Raw genomic sequence first — 19,618 nt, 5'->3', positions numbered from 1 at the left:
TCATATATTCAGTTACGCAACTGAAATGCCTTTTACACTAGTACAGAGACATGGACTTTTTGAGTTGATATTGTTATATGAATTATAAAGTTGTTTTTTTAGTACTGTATAGGTAAAATAGTACATAATTTAATTACATTTACCATCATGAGAATTATAGTAACATATAAATTTGCTACTTGATCTGCAGATAGGCGTACTAATATTATTTGCTTTGGAGGTTGGAAATTAATTTTTGGAAATGTTTCAGGAAAGGGGTGTTAGCTTACTCTGTTTGTTCATTAAGGATATAGTCTGGGGTGCTGTTTTTGCGTGTGTGTAGTTCTATTTATTCTAATATATTCGTAGTGGCTCCTTTTTCTGCTAGATGTAAAATTTTTTAGTTGTTCTCAATGTTTCCCACTGAATGGTTTTCTTCAGCAATATGGCCTGCAAAAGCAGATTTGTTCAAGTTACTAAGTCCTAATGCATCAATGCGTTCTTTGTATCTAATTTCAAACCTTCTGCCTCTCTGTCCAATGTAGGATTTTGGGCATGTATTGCATTTGAGTTTGTATATTCCTCATTTACGGTAGGGACTCTTGGAGGTATTTACATCATGGATTACTTTTTGTTGTAATTAATTATTTGTGGAAAAGCTGATTGTGATATTTATGGCTTGTCAAGTCACAGCGTGTATGTCATATTGTCATACAAACGGTGTACAGCGCTAGATTTGCACCAGTGTGTTTGCCACAGTAATCGGTTCCGTATTAGCGCATTGCAGTATCTATCAAGTCTCGCTGCCATGCGATAATATGCAAACTCCCCACTATATTTGTTTCTATTAGAAATTTAACCCAACTTTACCTCCCACTCTATGACGCACAAACTGCTATCCAACTTAACCTCGTATGCTAATCTTTGACTAAGCCACTTGTCTTTATATTAAATGCACGAATGACGGAAAACAATTATCTGGCACTAATCAAAATTTCCACTTACCTCGCGTCTTGACAACATTGTTGCAGATTTCTCGAAAACGCAAGAGCAAACTGCAAGCAGGCAGCGGCTAACCAAGATTTCTATTTGTAAATAAAATTTGCAAGTGTTGCGTACCACATGTGGTAATGCGTAATGTTAAACAATGGTATGGGGAGAGAGTAACTATTCCAACAAAATGATATTCCAAGAAAACGATTTTAGAATGAAGTATATATATTCAAAAAGCCAGATTAAAACTTCGCATGATCTTAACACATAACACAGGTCTGAACAATACTATGCTTAACAAAGAGAACAATGATTTAAAGGGAGTGCAATGTTAACAAAGAATTTCTATAAAAATCAAACACCTTAATCACTTAATATGTTAACACCTGACAGGGAAGTGGGGTGGTCTCTCTCTCGGCTCTGGGCGAGAGAACAAAATCAACTAGCTGCCAATAATCATTTCTAAAATAAAGTTCGCAGTGCTGCAGTCTTTCCTCAAACATCTTCCCCTCAAAAATTAATATTCAAATTTTATATTCCTTTCGATTTCCGATATGCACATAATATTCACCCTTGCTGTCCCTTACAATAAATCTTTCTTCATCTAACAGATAGTATCACAAGTCAACACAGCACTACAGAATACGTCCATCACCTGCCACACTTCAACTAAGAATGGATCGGACAGTGCAGAGCAGTGGTCTCTATACTACCTGGATGTTGAACTCCAGCTGTCTGATCGTGCCAGCCACATATGCTCGTATTTCGTTTCTTGCAGAACTACAACATGGCTGTTAGGAAAGTCACTAGAACATGAAAAGAAAATACTTTCGATCCCGCTCCCACATCAGCCAATTACATCACATGTTGACATAAAGTTCAAAACTAGAAATCAGTCTGCAGTTCTTTGTCACGTACACTGGCGGACGATGCAAAGCACATGACTTTGAAGACACTCTGCAGTTCTATACTCAGAGAGCAGACTTCTACATCCGGGTTGTAGAGAGATCACTGGTGCAGAGGCAAAGACTGTGCCACGACAAGGCCAAAGATTGTTCAACAATAACTTGCTCACTCTCTGACGTACAAATCGATAACATCCAAGAATCAAATTGACATGACCAGCTTACAAATTACAGTCCACTCTGGCCTCTGTGAGGAGATGCACTTTAATTCTAACCAGGCGGTACATCTAAAGTATAAATTTATACACTAATGGGCATTAAAATTGCTACACCACGAAGATGACGTGCTACAGACGCGAAATGTAACGACAGGAAGAAGATGCTGTGATATGCAAATGATTAGCTTTTCAGAGCATTCACACCAGGTTGGCGCCGGTGGCGACACCTACAACGTGCTGACATGAGCAAAGTTTCCAACCGATTTCTCATACACAATCAGTAGTTGACCGGAGTTGCCTGGCGAAACGTTGTTGTGATGCCTCGTGTAAGGAGGAGAAATGCGTACCACCACGTTTCCGACTTTGATAAAGGTCGGATTGTAGCCTATCGCGATTGCGGTTTATAGTATCGCGACATTGCTGCTCGCGTTGGTCGAGATCCAATGACTGTTAGCAGAATATGGGATCGGTGGGTTCAGGAGGGTAATACGGAACGCCGTGCTGGATCCCATCGGCCTCGTATCACTAGCAGTCGAGATGACGCGCATCTTATCCGCATGGATCGTGCAGACACGTCTCGATCCCTGAGTCAACAGATGGAGACGTTTGCAAGACAACAACCATCTGCACGAACAGTTTGACGACGTTTGCAGCAGCATGGACTATCAGCTCGGAGACCATAGCTGCGGTTACCCTTGACGCTGCATCACAGACAGGAGCGCCTGCGATGGTGTACTCAACGACGAACCTGGGTGAACGAATGGCAAAACGTCATTTTTCGGATGAATACAGGTTCTGTTTACAGCATCATGATGGTCGCATCCGTGTTTGGCGACATCGCGGTGAACGCACATTGGAAGCGTGTATTCGTCATCGCCATACTGGCGTATCACCCGGCGTGATGGTATGGGGTGCCATTGGTTACACGTCTCGATCACCTCTTGTTCGTATTGACGGCACTTGGAACAGTGGACGTTACATTTCAGATATGTTACGACCCGTGGCTCTACCCTTTATTCGATCCCTGCGAAACCCTACTTTACAGCAGGATAATGCACGACCGCATGTTGCAGGTCCTGTACGGGCTTTTCTGGATACAGAAAATGTTCGACTGCTGCCCTGGCCAGCACATTCTCCAGATCTCTCACCAATTGAAAACGTCTGGTCAATGGTGGCCGAGCAACTGGTATCGTTTTGAAGCTGCATGGGCAGCTGTACCTGTACACGCCATCCAAGCTCTGTTTGACTCAATGCCCAGGCGTATCAAGGCCGTTATTACGGCCAGAGGTGGTTGTTCTGGGTAGTAATTTCTCAGGATCTATGCACCCAAATTGTGTGAAAATGTAATCACATGTCAGTTCTAGTATAATATATTTATCGAATGAATACCCGTTTATCATCTGCCTGTCTTCTTGGAGTAGCAATTTTAATGGCCCCCTCGTGGGCGGTGTTGGAATGATGAATCATCCCGTTAGGCTTCTCTCGCGTGGCATACGAAGTCGGTAGCACAGAAAGGGATTTTTCTCGTAGCTTACAAAAACAGAAAATAAAGTGCTAGTAGTTATTCGTATTATCTAACGTACTCATCGTTACGTTATGATGCTGCCTAAATAAAGCAATGAAACTGCTGTTATGAATTTGAAAGCGGACGTTGACAGAAAAGGTCAAGTAAATGAGAAAGGCATAATGTTGATTTTATTATTAATTTACGCTTGCAGAATTTCTTCAATATAAGCACCGGAAAAGTTGACGAGTTTCTGCATCCGTAGAACGACGAGATCAACAGTTTCTCTCAGCCGTTCTGGTGTAATCGCCATCACTCGGAACAACGGAACGTGAATATGACGAACCATACTGAATAAATAACTGTAAATATTGGTGAAAGGTAAAGCATGAAATTGCAAATGTTCCCACACTACGTCAAAAGTCTGATTAGTCTCCTGATGTCAGATCAGTTCCTTTAAACATCTGTAGGTAAGTTTTCACTGTTGACTGACTGTCCAATGAACCGGTTAAATATTTATCTACCTACTATTTCGGTAAGGTGTTCTCGTGGCCGATGAAACCGAAGGCACAACGGACGAACCCCGGCAGGGTCAACACGTGTGAAAGTGAAAGAGATGTGTAGCCCTCCTGAGGCTGTGGAGAGGGTCCTGGCTCTCCACAGCGTTTGCTTTTGTAGCCGAGGTTCTGTTTACGCGACGAGGGATAAGCTTGTCCGCTGTAAAAGATCACAGATATCTCTCTCTCCTGTGGAAATTCTTGTGTGCCTCTACGAGGAGGGCGGATGTTGGTTTAATTCCGGAACTTTTTCTCCTTTAGTTTGTGTCTCTGGCAGGGTTACGACAAAACGGCGTATCCTGGCTGTGGGTGAAACTATCAAGGCAGTCTCAGTTTCCTATTGGCATCTAGCTTTCGAAGTATGTGAACAGAAAAATACCACATGTGGGGGACTACGAAAAATTCTGATTGTTTCCCACCAGTGGTTTGATTACGATCACACATTTAGTTGCTTAAATCTAGCAGTGGTAGCAGCTTTGCACTCGTTCTTTTCTATATAGGTCCAGTCGGGTTGGAGAAGATAACGTATTAACATTTTCTTGTGCGATCGACAGTTTCATTAATAAATTATGTGTTTCGACACTGCACTGTGTAATTTTTGCTATCGTGGTAACCATCCGCCTTTGTAGCCAGGCGGCGAGGCAGCATTGCAAAATGAGTTTAGAGCAAAAAGTTCAGTAAGCTAACACGCCTAGTATTTTACAACAGAGTAAGGGAAATATTCGATACATACATACTACTGTCGCTATGAAACTGCGTAATGTAAAAATACGGCATTATTGTTATCATTGGGTGTCGTCGGATCCGTGTAGATGACTATGTTGCAGAGCCTTGAAACACATCACAGAAGGTGGTAAAACCGAGGTGCCCTCTGCAGCTCGTAAAGAACGAAAAAATAAATCTCTCGCAGAAACACACTTGCGAGCACACACTTTGCCGGTTAAACCGCAGAGAACGACTTACAAGCTGATGCACAGTGATGTTAAGCTCAGCACTATTTGTTCCGCGTGCTGTGTGACGTGAAATGTACTTCCGCTCTGCCAGTGACCTCTGCAGCAAGCCTCTAGAATTAGCTAGCCGATTCGCTTCGCCTGCTGAGTCAGCCGTCCTGCGTAGCTGCCGTTGTTGCAGAGAAGTCTAACTTGCAGGAGTTGCACTCACGGTCACAACAAAGAAAGTTGTTCCAACAAAATCAACGAGTTTGCGAGTTAATTGCGAATGAGAAGTTACGGCTAGCTGGCCAGTTGTTGCTATCAGCTCTTTTACTTGCCTTCTTAATTAAGCTCAAATTCAAATGGCTCGAAGCACTACGGGACTTAACATCTGAGGTCATCAGTCCCCTAAACTTAGAACTATTTAAACCTAACTAACCAAAGGATATCACACACAGCCATGCCAGAGGCAGGAATCGAACCTGCGACCGTAGCAGCAGCGCGGTTCCGGACTGAAGCGCCTAGAACAGCTCGGTCACACCGCCGGCGACTAAGTTCACCGCTATGATTACTAGACACCAAATTGCTCGCGTGCCTGTTCGTTCCACTGGCCACATGGTTTAATAACTGCAGTGGTTTTTCTGTAGTGTACCGTGAAACAGTTTAAGATCATCGTATCATTCCTCTTTCGTTCTCACAATATTACGGCAATAACGCACCACGTGAGAGGGAAATAACTACGCAATATTTGTTTGTATTCCCTTATTTTATACGCAGTCCAGAAAAACATTCATTTATCGGAATACAAGTTTACATATTCCTCGCTGTTTGAACCACTTGTACATGTAACCCAACTCTTTTTAAAAATGTTATATTCCACACTTTGTCTTTCTCTTTACCACGCCAGCATTCTCTGGTTCAAATGGTTCAAATGGCTCTGAGCACAATTGGACTTAACTTCTGAGGTCATCAGTCCCCTGGGACTTAGAACTACTTAAACCTAACTAACCTAAGGACATCACACACATCCATGCGCGAGGCAGGATTCGAACCTGCGACCGTAGCGGTCGCGCGGTTCCAGACTGTAGCGCCTAGAACCGCTCGGCCACCCCGGCCGCCGCCAGCATTCTCTCAACAATGCTCCCACACTGAAGGCGTGTGTAAAAATGGTATTAACGCTTTGCTATACATATCTTAAAGGATAAATCACGGCAAAGATTTACACCGGGGACAGTCCCTTGTGACGTTTCATACCAGCCGTCGCTCACTTCAGTATGAACTACTGTCCCTGTTCCTAAAAATGTACTTGATATGTGATCTTTTAGGTTAAGTTCTCATACAACTAGGCTAATAGTTCAGTCATGTCGTTCCTTAACAAGAAAGAACGCACTACTTTAGCACGTTACGCATTACGATATACTACACACGCGTACCTGTTGATGAAATTATGACACCTGTCTCGTCGAGTTTAGATATAATACCTCACCCTTATCTGCAATGAATCACTAATTCCATCAAGCACCGCTGCATTGTGCTGTAAATCTCGACAGTTCTTCAGCTGTACCGCAGAGAGTGCTGTACACTTCATTTTTGAGATCGTCCCAGACAGATAAATCCAGATGATTAACGCCAAATGCTCTTGGGGTTCGAGGTAAAGACCATAATCGACCATCTATGTTTGACCGCATTATGTAACCTCATATCGGCAGCAAAGCGTGTCTGTTTCCCACAGTGCATATTTTCTGTTTCCCAAATATCAGTTAGTGAAGCCTGCGCCAATTGAGGGTACAATCGAACAGCGTATATTTTAAGTACATTTGAATTAAGCACAATATTTCATACTAAAGTCAGCGACAGAAATGGCAACTATCCTGGAAACGTCCCGTTCCCCGACGTATGCTTACTGGAACGTCCTTGCAACCATTATGCTGCTCAACAACCATTTTTCATCTGGTGTGAGATGTTTCTATTCCTATGTTGTTTTGGTTCTAGAATCAAAATGTACCCTTAGAAATATAGTATCATATTAAGTTTTTGAAACATTTAAAAATTAACTATTATTTGTTATGTGTTAGTTTTCTGTTGGTTTTATTATTTTGTTCCTTTTTATATTTAGAATATTGAAGTCAACACTATGAAGTCGCTCACTTTTTGCGTTATGTACCGTTAGTTTTCAAAACGCTAGGTGACAGATAAGTTTTATTTCCCAGAACTTTACAGCTATATTAGTTTTTACGGAAAGACGTACTTCTAAACTAGCTGGTTGCCCGTATGTTTGCCTTATTCAGTGGATAAGAAGGAAACATATGAAAGCACGGTCCCGATACTGGAGGCCATCGAATATGAAGCTCTGGTGTTATTTGAAAGTTTTTTCACTACTTAGATATTTACAAGACTGATTTGGTAAAATACTGTTGTTTTCTTTTTCGTGGGACGGCCGAGTCGTTAACAATCACTACAATGTCAAGAAATATGTTATAAGGGAGATGCGTATTGTAGCAAAGCAAAACGTTAAGATCAAACCATTACTTGTCCCATGTAACGTCATATCATATCTGCTTTATATTAAGTTAGGAATTTGCGAAGGCTCTTAAAAAGTAGGGAGTGGCTTTCAGTCATGTGGAGAAAGATTTTATCAAGATGAATGAGGCAAAGTGGAACCAAGGAGTGTTTACTGGACCACAATTGAGAAATTTGTTAATTGATGAGACCTTTGATGCTAAGCTCAATAATTTCGGGTTACATTCCTGGAAATATTTCAAAAGTATTTTTCATGGCTTGTTGGAGAAGGGAGGAAAATTATGTTTATTTAATAACTGAATTGTTGAATAAAAACGAAAAAGCGGCGTGTAGAATGCTACTAAAACTGCACTTTTTAAATCCGTACCTTCAGTTATTCCGCAACAGTTAGATACTGTTCACGATGATCAACGTGAATGCACCAAGACATTTCTTCGGTGGAACATCAAAGACAGTGGAACCCTTCAGTTACTGTTGATATTTCTTTAGAGAGACTGAACAGATATCTCACAAAAGGAAAGCATCCACATTTCATTTCTCCAAATAAATTCACATTAAACTTCGCAATACATTAATATTTCTAATTATGATTACTATTTTGATAGTATGTATGACTCGCTCTATATCATGATTAAACTATGCATAATTTTCAACATACTTTGATTTCAGTAACGTTCATTACATTTTAGATTTGAAATTCGTATCATTTTATTGATATTTTCTATCTCAGAAATGTCATTTGACAGACGAAATTTAGTTGCTCCTTTGAATTCACAACTTAGAAATAAGATGCAGGAAAAAAATTAGAATTTACAGACCATTTTTTCGTAGACACTAAAACATGCCACATTTTGATATATATCACGTAATACCTCGAAACTTCGTGGCAGGTTAAAACTGTGTGCCGGACCGAGACTCTAACTCGGGACATTTGCCTTTCGTGGGCAGGGGCTCTACCAACTGATCTACCATAGCATGACTCACAACATGTCCTCAAGATTCAATTCTACCAGTACGTCGTATCCTACCTTCCAAACTTCACAGAAGCTCTTCTAGGTCCTGAGTTCGATTCTCGGTCCGGCACACATTTTTAATCTGGCAGGAAGTTTCATATCAGCGCACGCTACACTGTAGAGTGAAAATCTCATTCTGCATAATACTTCGTTTATTTCGTGAACGGTTGGTTACATACCACATATCTAAAAGATCGTTTCGGCAAATGATAGTAAGTTGAGGGGCACGTACCATCTTCAAGTGATATCTTAACGCTTGCATTCATCGAGATATTGAAGCAAGTATAATTTCATGAACAGAATAATAGGCTTTTTTAACGGCACCCGAAAGCGCTTGAAATGGCGGCTACAGCGATGCTTGTTAATTTTGAGGTTGAAACTTTTCCCAAAAGAACACGAAAAATATTATAAAACTGAAACAAGTTGGCCAGAATCAGGTATTGCGTTGAAAACACACTCATGACATTCTATGTCGTTGTATTAAGACTTTTGACTGTTTACTTGTCTGCACAGTAGATCTAGACGAACTGTGTCGACTATCGGCAGGCCTTTTCTGCTTCAACAGTCTTTGTAAGCAGACAAGTTCAGCAATGGGCTTCGGCTTTGACAAATAGGCAACAACGGGGACGGTTTAAATGGGAAACTGGCTTACGTAACTGTAGTTGTTTCCGCGAAAACGTAGGAAGTACATACATTTGCAGTAGTTTTCCTAAGTTCCATGTGTTGCGCCAGAAGTTAGCAAATGTTGTAGTCCTATGAACAAAAATCCAAGCCGACCCTGTATCTATGTTCTATAGGAAATGAGGTTTTGTCTTAGTGGTGTAGGCCTGTCTTACTGCATATAACGACGGAGCTTGGCATGCTTACCAGTTTTAGTACATTTCTGGGATTCATTCGTGAAAGGTTTCAACTTCTGTATTAACAAGCCCTATCACAGTAACTGCCTTTCCAAGAGGTATACACTGCAGCTACTAAAAGTATACAGTTCAATTTAAAAGTACCATACTTGTTTAAATATATTGGTTGATGAGTTTAGAGTATTATCCACGCTAAACATTCTGTGCCACTGAGAAAAGTATCAATTACACAGAGTCTCGTTTCGATGTATGGAACCCTTTAGGAAATAGAAGGGGTGTTACAGTTTTACGTAACTCACTCATGAGCACTTGCGAAGAGAGATTGAACAACACATGGTGGCAATATGTGGTAGCATTGTAGGCATATGCGCGTTAAGTATAAAATATGAGCGAAGCAGACATGAATGGGGAACCATTCTAGTGACGATAAAGGCCAAAAACAAGGAAATTTACTGGCAGAAGCTACTTTGACAAAGGGTAGATTGATACGTCCGAGATCCAATGAAACAGTATCTCGGAAACTGTGTGGTCGGTGGACTCTTTGCGTGTGCTTCCGTCATGAGGATCTATGCAAAGTAGTTGAAGCACATGAGTAGACGACAAGGTACTCGATATCTACCCCTCTTCACTAGAAGGTGGAGATTGGACGCATGCCCGCTCTGCAGAGCAGGATAGGCGGCCATCGGGGGTAGAGCGACGTCAGCGTACAGTACTGATGTAAGCTCAAATGTTTCAGAGCACTTTTTGAATATGTGGCTCTGCAGCAAATGCAACGACATTATCGCCGGCCGGGGTGGCCGAGCGGTTCTAGTCGCTACAGTCTGAAACCGCGCGACCGCTACGGTCGCAGGTTCTAATTCTGCCTCGGACATGGGTGTGTGTGATGTCCTTAGGTTAGTTCGGTTTAGGTAGATCTAAGTTCTAGGGGACTGATGACCTCAGAAGTTAAGTCCCATGGTGCTCAAGGCCAGCCAACGACATCATCAACTGCAATTGCAGTTTATATGGGATCATCGATACTGGACCGTGAATCAGTAGAATGTGGCATCTGGTCGGATGAATCACGATTTTTGTTACAACAGGTCGGTGGCCGTTTGTGTTTACAGTCACTCAGGCAAACGATTGCTCGAAACACGCGCAGCGTTACATACGCAGGCCAGTGCAGGCTGTTTTATGCTATGGAGGACTTTCACCTGTGATTCTATGGGACATACGGTAGTAAGCGAAGCCATCGTGACAGCTGTGGATCGGAAGAGCGTTCTTGTGGACAACATGCAGACTTCGTACTTGAAGTGTTGCCTGAGAGTGATGTCATCGTGTAGGTCTATAACTGTCCGTGTAGCAAGGCCAGAATCGTGTGACAGTGGTTTGAGGATCGTGATAATGAATCCACGTTGATGTGTTGAACACAAAATTCTCGTGATATGAGGTCGACTGAACACGACATGGACACTTTCGGGCACCAGCTCTGTGCCGCAATCAATCGGGCCGTAATTACAAGTTGATGACGTGACCTCTCCATAGACATCTAGTGCCAAATATCTGTGGAAAACTACGAAGGATTTGTCAATCCATACTACATACAAGCGCTAGTGTACTGTGTACCTAAGGTGGATTAACATGGTATTAAGCAAATGGGCAAGTTTTGGGTCTTCTCTCTCTCTCTCTCTCTCTCTCTCTCTCTCTCTCTCTGTGTGTGTGCGTGTGTGTGTGTGTGTGTGTGTGTGTGTGTGTGTGTGTGTGTGTGTTAGTAAACCCAAGAAGCCATATTCCTTCCACTGTGTGTGTGTGTGTGTGTGTGTGTACTTACGTCAGTAAAACAAAGAAACCATATTGCTTCCACAGGCTGGGCAGAGTAAAAGTGAGTTTAGAGATGTCATCTGCTCCTACACGCTGATAAACTGCAACAGAAAATGTGTTGTATCTCGATAACTTTTTATTTGTGGACTCATGTTTATTGGCGTTTTATAGCTAGTTTTGGCCTGTTCTTTCCATGTGTGAATTATTGACGATCACTTCTGAAACACCCTTTGTTTCTTACACTTTACGACAAGCAACCTAAGTTATTCTTCCACACCATGGGGCAGATGGTGTAAGTTCAGCAGTCTGTCTTAAGGTACATGAAATATTTTACATGCCATTTTTACTTCACCCACACTGTACTTTCTCATTTCTTCCTAGCATTGCGTCATCTACTGTGTGTGCTGAGGACCCCAGCACCTCACTATACTCACACTGCAGAACCCACCTTTACTAGCACCTTCTCACCCACTTGTTGCTGGCTGCTTGCAGAGCTGTCCCGCAGAGAGTGCCTGGCTGACGGCTCGTGGCGGCTGCCCACCGACTACTCGCCCTGCAGCCGTCTGCCTGGTGTGGTGCGCCGCCTCTGGGTCACCGTGGCAGCCCAGGCTGTGTCTGCTGCCTGCCTGGCGCCCGCCATCCTGCTCTTCTCCTCCTATGGGTGAGCATTACAGCGGCCACACACTGCTGCATCAGGTTGACACATCACACCAACATGAAAACATCTAAACTACTCGCCATTAAAATTGCTACACCAAAAAGAAATGCAGATGATGAACGGATATTCATTGGACAGATATATTATACTAGAACTGACATGTGATTACATTTTCACGCAATTTCGGTGAATAGATCCTGAGAAATCAGTACCCAGAACAACCACCTCTGGCCGTAATAGCGGCATTGATACGCCTGGGCATTGAGTCAAACACAGCTTGGATGGCGTGTACAGGTACAGCTGCCCATGCAGCTTCAACACGGTACCACAGTTCATCAAGAGTAGTGACTGGCGTATTGTGACGAGTCAGTTGCTCGGCCACCATTGACCAGACGTTTTCAATTGGTGAGAGATCTAGAGAATGTGCTGGACAGGGCAGGAATCGAACATTTTCTGTATCCAGAAAGGCCATTACAGGACCTGCAACATGCGGTCGTGCATTATCCTGGTGAAATGTAGGGTTTCGCAGGGATCGATTGAAGGGTAGAGCCACGGGTCGTAACACATCTGAAATGTAACGTCCACTGTTCAAAGTGCCGCCAATGCGAACAAGAGGTGACCGAGACGTGTAACCAGTGGCACACCATACCATCACGCCGAGAGATACGCCAGTATGGCGATGACGAATACACGCTTCCAATGTCCTCATTTGTCAATGAGGACAAAGATGATAGGGTGTTGAGGATCTGTTGTACTTGTGCCTAGTTTGAGGCGTACAACATTGCGCGCATTTCCGGCGAATGGTCAAAACAAGGTCCTGTTGTAGTAACTGAGATCGTTCTGTTTATAGACAGGTTGCAGAAGGTAATAGATATGTCTTTCTCTGACTTAAATTGCAGAGATCAGATGGGTGAAGATAAATGCATACTCATGTATGCTTGGCAAGGGAGAATGCTTTTTTATTATTAAGTGAGTTTTGGCAGGAGTGAATATGGTTTTATACATGCGAGTGGAAATTGTGAGCGAAGGGTGAATGACGTCGGGTTCAGTGGTTGTTGGAGACACTGTTTACATGTCCTGTTGGAGATGCAAGGGGGAGATACAGATCTGCGCTATTAAGGAATCCATTTGTGCACCGTATGTCGTTAGACAATAGCTGGAGAGCAGGTATAGGGAGAGCCCACTTCAGCATTCTGGTCCTGGGACTGAGTGGACGGCTGTTTAGATGGACAGGTATGTTTCTTTGACATGCCGTCGGTGACGCTCGGACACACGCTTTGTAACATGCTATGGGATTAGTTTGAGCATTTAGTACTTGTTTTGGTGGTTATTGGATTAAGAACTGTAATATTGAAGGTCATGTCCTCAGTGGGACCCCTGTGTAATTCAGTAAGTGTGTTTACGTATTTGAAGATATGTTTTGTCAATGGTGATGTTAAGTTGATGGCTCAGTTTAGCCACCACTGTAAAAAAATAGCTGTCTGCTGCTGAAGGAAAGAAAAGAAAGAAAGAAAGGGATGACCTTGCCCCCAGATCTGATGGATGAGTTATTAGATAAGAGCAAGTGATAGTTGAATGATGCTATGTGTTCGGATATAGGAGTCTCTAAACGGCGGGGCGAAATTTCTTTTATGTGGAAATTTATGCAATCTATAGATAGTGGTATTCGACTGCTAGTGACAACAGTTAAGAGCGGAAAAATAGGTACAAATCGAGCGCTGGCAGATCGTTGGGACAATGGTAATAATATTTAATTGAAGGTGGAGGTGGTAAATATGGACCGGGCTTTGAATATTGTCATATGTGCTTGATGCTCTGTATAAAAGTTTGACTCTTTAATTGCGTTTGGTATTTCTGGGTGCATGTAAAATTAATTTTACTGTTGAAAGTGTGTGAAAGATGAGTTGATTGGTGTTTAGATAGAGGCTACGTTTGTAATTTGAAAAGAGGGGATGAGAATGGTAAATTGATTGAGAGGCATGCTTTGTGGGGTGATGTATGAGTGTCAAGATAGGGTTGAGGACGATTGCGTATGTTGATGGTGGGACGGGTGTGAGGTTAGGTGCGGTGGGAGGTGTAAATTAGATCTTATTTTTAAAAAATGTACTGAATGTTAATAAATGATAATGAATGATAATGAATAATGAACAAAAGTAAGGTTTTGCAGCCATTATCTTGTAGGCATTTTAATTTGGAGGGAATTTTCTAGTGGAGGCAGGTCAATAATAATAAATAATAATAACTGATAATAAATGATAATGAATGACAATAAATGACAATGAATGATAATGATTGTTAATAAATGATAATGAATGATAATGAATAATAAACAAAAGTAAGGTTTTGCAGCCATTATCAGTTTGGAATTTGAATTTGGAGGGAATTTTCTAGTGGAGGCAGGTCAATAATAATAAATAATAATAAATGATAATAAATAATAATAAATGATAATGAATGTTAATAAATGATAATCAATAATAATAAAAAGACAAGTACAGTCTTTGCATACATTATCCTGTTGGAATTGAAACTTCCCGCCATTTTGTCTTCTGGAGGCTTAGGTTAGTGGATGTAGCACAATTGGACTACTTTCCCGCCAAAATTCCAAATTCCCGCCATTTTTTCTTGAGGATAGGTTAGTGGACGTTGCACAATTGACCTATTTTCCCGCCAAAAGCCGCCATCTTGGATGATGTCATGCAATTTTGCCAAGTCTACATGCCACCATCTTGGATGACGTCATCGCCCCCATCTTGAATAAATTTGGCAACAATGCAGCGTGGCCTGGTGCGCCCCTTGTCTCCCTACTTACGGTGGTCAACCAGATCCTGAAAAGCCAGACATTTCTGTAGCTGGTGCTAAGCGGTGCTTGGGGGCGGGAGGGGGTGTAAACAGCGCCACTGGGCAGTGAATGACTGTAAACAATAGTGATGGCCCATGCTATAGGAAGGGTTTGGGTTCGACAAACGCCTGGAGAACATTACCTTTCGTCTTGTGTAACACCAACAGTGAATAGGTGGTGTGGGATCTTGTTCGTCATTAGGATATGGTCCCCTTATTGAGATTAACAAAACGCTAGTTTCAAAAGGATATGATTTTACAGCGTTATGTGTCCCGTAAAGTACAAGAACAGTTTGAAGACAATGAATCAACTGTATCAGCGTGAGAGTGCAACCTGTCACACAAAGCAGCATCCACAAGTCAGTGTCGTGAGAACAATAACATTCCTGAAAGGTAATGGTCTGCTCAGAGTCTCAGTCCAAACCCAATGGGCGATCTTCGGCATCACTCTGGCCGTCGACTTCTCTTTACAATGCCTGCATCCAACAACAAAACCTTCCAAGGTTCTGGCTCGATTGAGATAGTTAACGTTTAGTAACCATAGTATAATACATTCTCGTTCTCATCTTACAACTGTTCAAAAGAAATTTCAGACCATAACTCCTGTGGCTACTTTTCTGTAACGTATACCACGAGGTGAAGTTTCTTGGACCGCTATGTTGAAATCAAGATTTAAGGCAAAATCTATGAAATTTTTAATTTATGCTATATAACATTTATTTTCACAATTATTTAAGTGTTATTTAAATGCTTCTAGTTTAGTTTATTGCACTAAACAAAGCATTTTACTATTTATCACACAAAAGCACATAATTTTGTGTGGTTATTTTAAATAGTACACATGAATGGACTGTTAGAGTACTGAATTTAAAAAAAAAACCCTCAGATTCGCAAGGACTGCTGGGAACTATATTATTTTAATCACCGCTCACAACACATTCGATTCTAACAGAAACTTTGTAAGTATTTCATTTAATTATTTATTTACACATCAAGTTCCGTAGGACCAAATTGAGGAGCAAATCTCCAAGGTCATGGAATGTGTCAGTAGAAGGAAATAACAACATAAAAGTAATAACAGATAAAAATAAATGTTCATGAATCTGAAAAAAAGTCAGTCCATAAGTTTAAGTCGACACTATCCGCAATACAATAAGAATCAGCTTAATTTTTCAAGGAACTCCTCGACAGAATAGAAGGAGAGACCCATGAGGAAACTCTTCAGTTTCGATTTGAAAGCGCGTGGATTACTGCTAAGATTTTTGAATTCGAGTGGCAGCTTATTGAAAATGGATGCAGCAATATACTGCACACCTTTTTGCACAAGAGTTAAGGAAGTTCGATCCAAATGCAGGTTTGATTTCTGCCGAGTATTAACCGAATGAAAGCTGCTTATTCTTGGGAATAAGCTAATATTGGTAACAAAAAACGACAATAAGGAATATACATATTGAGAGGCCAATGTCAAAATACCCAGACTAGTGAACAGAGGTCGACATGAGGTTCGTGAAATCACACCACTTATTGCCCGAACCGCCCGCTTCTGAGCCTAAAATATAATAACAAACGACATAAGTGAATGAAAATAAGCAAAGTAGACTAATTTTTGTGTCGAAGTATCACTCACTTTTGATTTAGTTCGAATAGTAAAAATGGTAGTATTAAGTCTTTGAACAAGATCCTGAACGTGGGCTCTCCACAACAGCTTACTATCTATCTGAACACCTAGAAATTTGAACTGTTCAGTTTCACTAATCATATGCCCATTCTGTGAAATTAAAAACATCAGGTTTTGTTGGATTGTGTGTTAGAAACTGTAAAAACTGAGTCTTACTGTGATTTAACGTTAGTTTATTTTCTACAAGACTTGAACTGAGGTCATCCACTGCACTATTTGAAACCAAATCAGTGTTGCACACAGCATCCTTTACTACCAAGCTAGCTAGTGTCATTAGCAAACAGAAATATTTTAGAGTTACCCATAATACTAGAGGGCATATCATTTATATAAATAAGGAACAGGAGCGGCCCCAACTCCGATCCCTGGGGCAGCCCCCACTTGACAGTACCCCACTCAGATCCCACATCACAGCCGTTATGAACATTGTGAATAATGACCTTTTTCTGCCTGTTGCTAAAGTAAGAGGTGAACCAATTGTGAGCTACTCACCGTATTCCGTAATGGTCCAACTTCTGGAGCAATATTTTGTGATCAACACAATCAAATGCCTTAGTTAAATCAAAAAATATGTTAGGAGTTCGAAACTTTTTGTTTAGCCCATCCAGTACCTCACAGAGAAAAGAGAATATAGCATTTTCAGTTGTTAAACGACTTCTAAAGCCGAACTGTACATTTGATAGCAAATCGTGTGATAGAAAATGATCAATTATCCTTACATACACAGCCTTTTCAATAACTTTTGCAAACACTGATGGCATAGAAATAGGTCTAAAATTATCTACATTATTCCTTTCTCCCTTTTTATAAAGCGGCGTTACCACTGAGTACTTTAATCAGGAAACTGACCATTCCTAAAGGAAAAACTACAAATATGGCTAAATACAGGGCTGACATGTGCAGCACAGTACTTTAATATTCTGCTAGACACTCCATCATAACCACGAGAGTCCTTAGTCTTCAGTGATTTAATTATTGACTCAATCTCCCTCTTGTCTGTATCACAGAGGAGTATTTCAGACATCAATCTCGGAAAGGCATTTTCCAAGAAAGTTATATGATTTCCTGTACAAACTAAATTTTTATTTAATTCACCAGCAATGCTCAGAAAATGGTTGTTAAATACTGTACATATATCTGATTTGTCAGTAACAGAAATATTTTTACTGCAAACTGACTTTATATCGTCAACCTTGTGCTGCTGACCAGACACTTCCTTCACAACTGACCATGTGGTTTTAATTTTATCCTGTGAATTAGCTATTCTATTTGCATACCACATACTCTTTGTCTTCCTAATAACATTTTTAAGCACCTTACAATACTGTTTGTAATGGGATACTGTAACTTGATTGTGACTATTTCTAACATTTTGATATAATTCCAGCTTCGTTCTACATGATATCCTTATCCCACTAGTCAGCCACCCGGGCTGTCCATTACAGCTAGTACCCCGTTTAGAATGTTCTAATGGAAAGCAACACTCAAAGAGCATGAGAAATGTGTTATGGAAAGCATTGTATTTATCATCTATATTATCGGCACTATAAACATCCTACTACTCTTGTTCCTTGACAAGTTTTGAAAAATTCTCTATTGCTGTTGGATTAACTTTCCTACGTAGTTTGTAATTAAATATGACATTGGTTTGAGTGCAAAAGCCTTTTAGTGTTAAAATTTGTGCATCATGGCCTGTAAGGCCATTCACGCTTTTACTAACACAATGCCCGTATAGTAATGAAGAATGAATAAAAATATTGTTATGACTGTGCTACTTTTCCCCTGCAACCTAGTTGGAAAATACAGTTTGCATCAGATCATATGAATTTAGGAGATCTACCAACATCCTTTTTCTTGCACAGTCATATACAAAATATATATTGAAGTCACCACATATAACTACTTTCTGGTACTTCCTATAAAGTGAATCAAGAACCCTCTATAGCTTGAGCAAAAGAGTTCTGAAGTCTGAGTTACGGGACCTATAAACAACATCATTTAGAAGTTTAATTTCACTAAATTCAACTAACGCTGCACAACTTTCAAATATCTGTTCAGTGCAGTGTCGTGATACGTCTATGGACTCAAATGGAATACTGTTTTTTACGTACAGAGCTACTCCCCCACCCCACAAGGATCTCCTTGAGAAACAGCCAGCTAATCTGTAGCCTGGTAAATGAAGCCTCTGAATTATCAAATTATTTAAGGTGCTCTGATATACCAATAATTTCAGAGTCAACATCTATTAGCAGTTCACTAACTTTATCTCTAATACCTCTCATATTTTGATGATATATGCTAATTCCTTCTCTACTTGGAAACATTACATCCTCTGAAGGTGAGCCCTTATTTAAAGGGACTTCCTTTAAGCATGTATACCTATCATCTGACTTCAACCTAAAAAAGGTGCAGCTCTAACACCAACTACTACAGGAATTTTTCCATGAGTGACACCACCACCACCACCCAGTACACTGCCACCTATAAGCTTAGCCAGCCTCCCCTTCCCGTACCTATTGAGGTGCAGGCCATGCCTAGTGAAACCCGATCTACTGATAGATCCAGACAGATCCCCATCACAAGTTTCCTGAAGTTCTTCCTCTGAATGATACTCTTCGATATCAGAACTGTGATCTCTGGTTAATGTAAAATCTTCGTCTTTTTCATTTATTTCTTGATATATATCACTGACACCTACCTGCAAAGACCGACTAATAAGTTGATCAATCTCGGGGAAGTTAAAATTGACACATTCGTGCGAACACATTTTGAGCTATAGGGTACTGTACTGAAGAAAACAGGTTCGCAGTTCACGAGGCGCGGTCTAGGAGACTCCAACACCTATCAATAACACATGTTAAGAATAAACACAGAAGGCGATAACGCAACCGACAACAAAACATCGTAGGCTTGACAGTTTGAGAGGGTTGGGGGAGTATAGAAGCATTCCACCACAACTGGCCTTGGAGAGCAATTTTCGTGCGGTCTGAGAGACCACACCGCGTGAGTTAAAGGTCAAGAAACTACCGGGAATCAGTTGAGTGAAATCAGGCTATCGCACTCCATTCGAAGTATAACAAAGGTGACCAGGAAAGTTGTGAGAAGAAGGCGAAACTGTGCTGGTTAATTTTAGCGAACCTGTGTTCGAGAACTTTGCGACCGT

At 41.1% G+C, this 19,618-nt stretch overlaps 1 protein-coding gene across 1 annotated transcript in view; it reads left to right on the top strand.

Moving 5' to 3' along the window:
• Positions 1-19,618, top strand: part of LOC124789110 (calcitonin gene-related peptide type 1 receptor-like) — a 151,018-nt gene that overhangs the window by 18,233 nt on the left and 113,167 nt on the right. The window contains exon 2 of the mRNA XM_047256397.1: positions 11,771-11,939. Coding sequence (XP_047112353.1) covers positions 11,771-11,939 — 169 coding nt within the window. The remainder of the gene's footprint in view (positions 1-11,770; positions 11,940-19,618) is intronic.

Source organism: Schistocerca piceifrons, chromosome 3 (genome assembly GCF_021461385.2).
Source record: "Schistocerca piceifrons isolate TAMUIC-IGC-003096 chromosome 3, iqSchPice1.1, whole genome shotgun sequence".
Taxonomy (NCBI): Eukaryota; Metazoa; Arthropoda; class Insecta; order Orthoptera; family Acrididae; genus Schistocerca; species Schistocerca piceifrons.
Note: the sequence above shows the minus strand (reverse complement) of the source record. Positions and strands in the feature narration are given on the sequence as shown.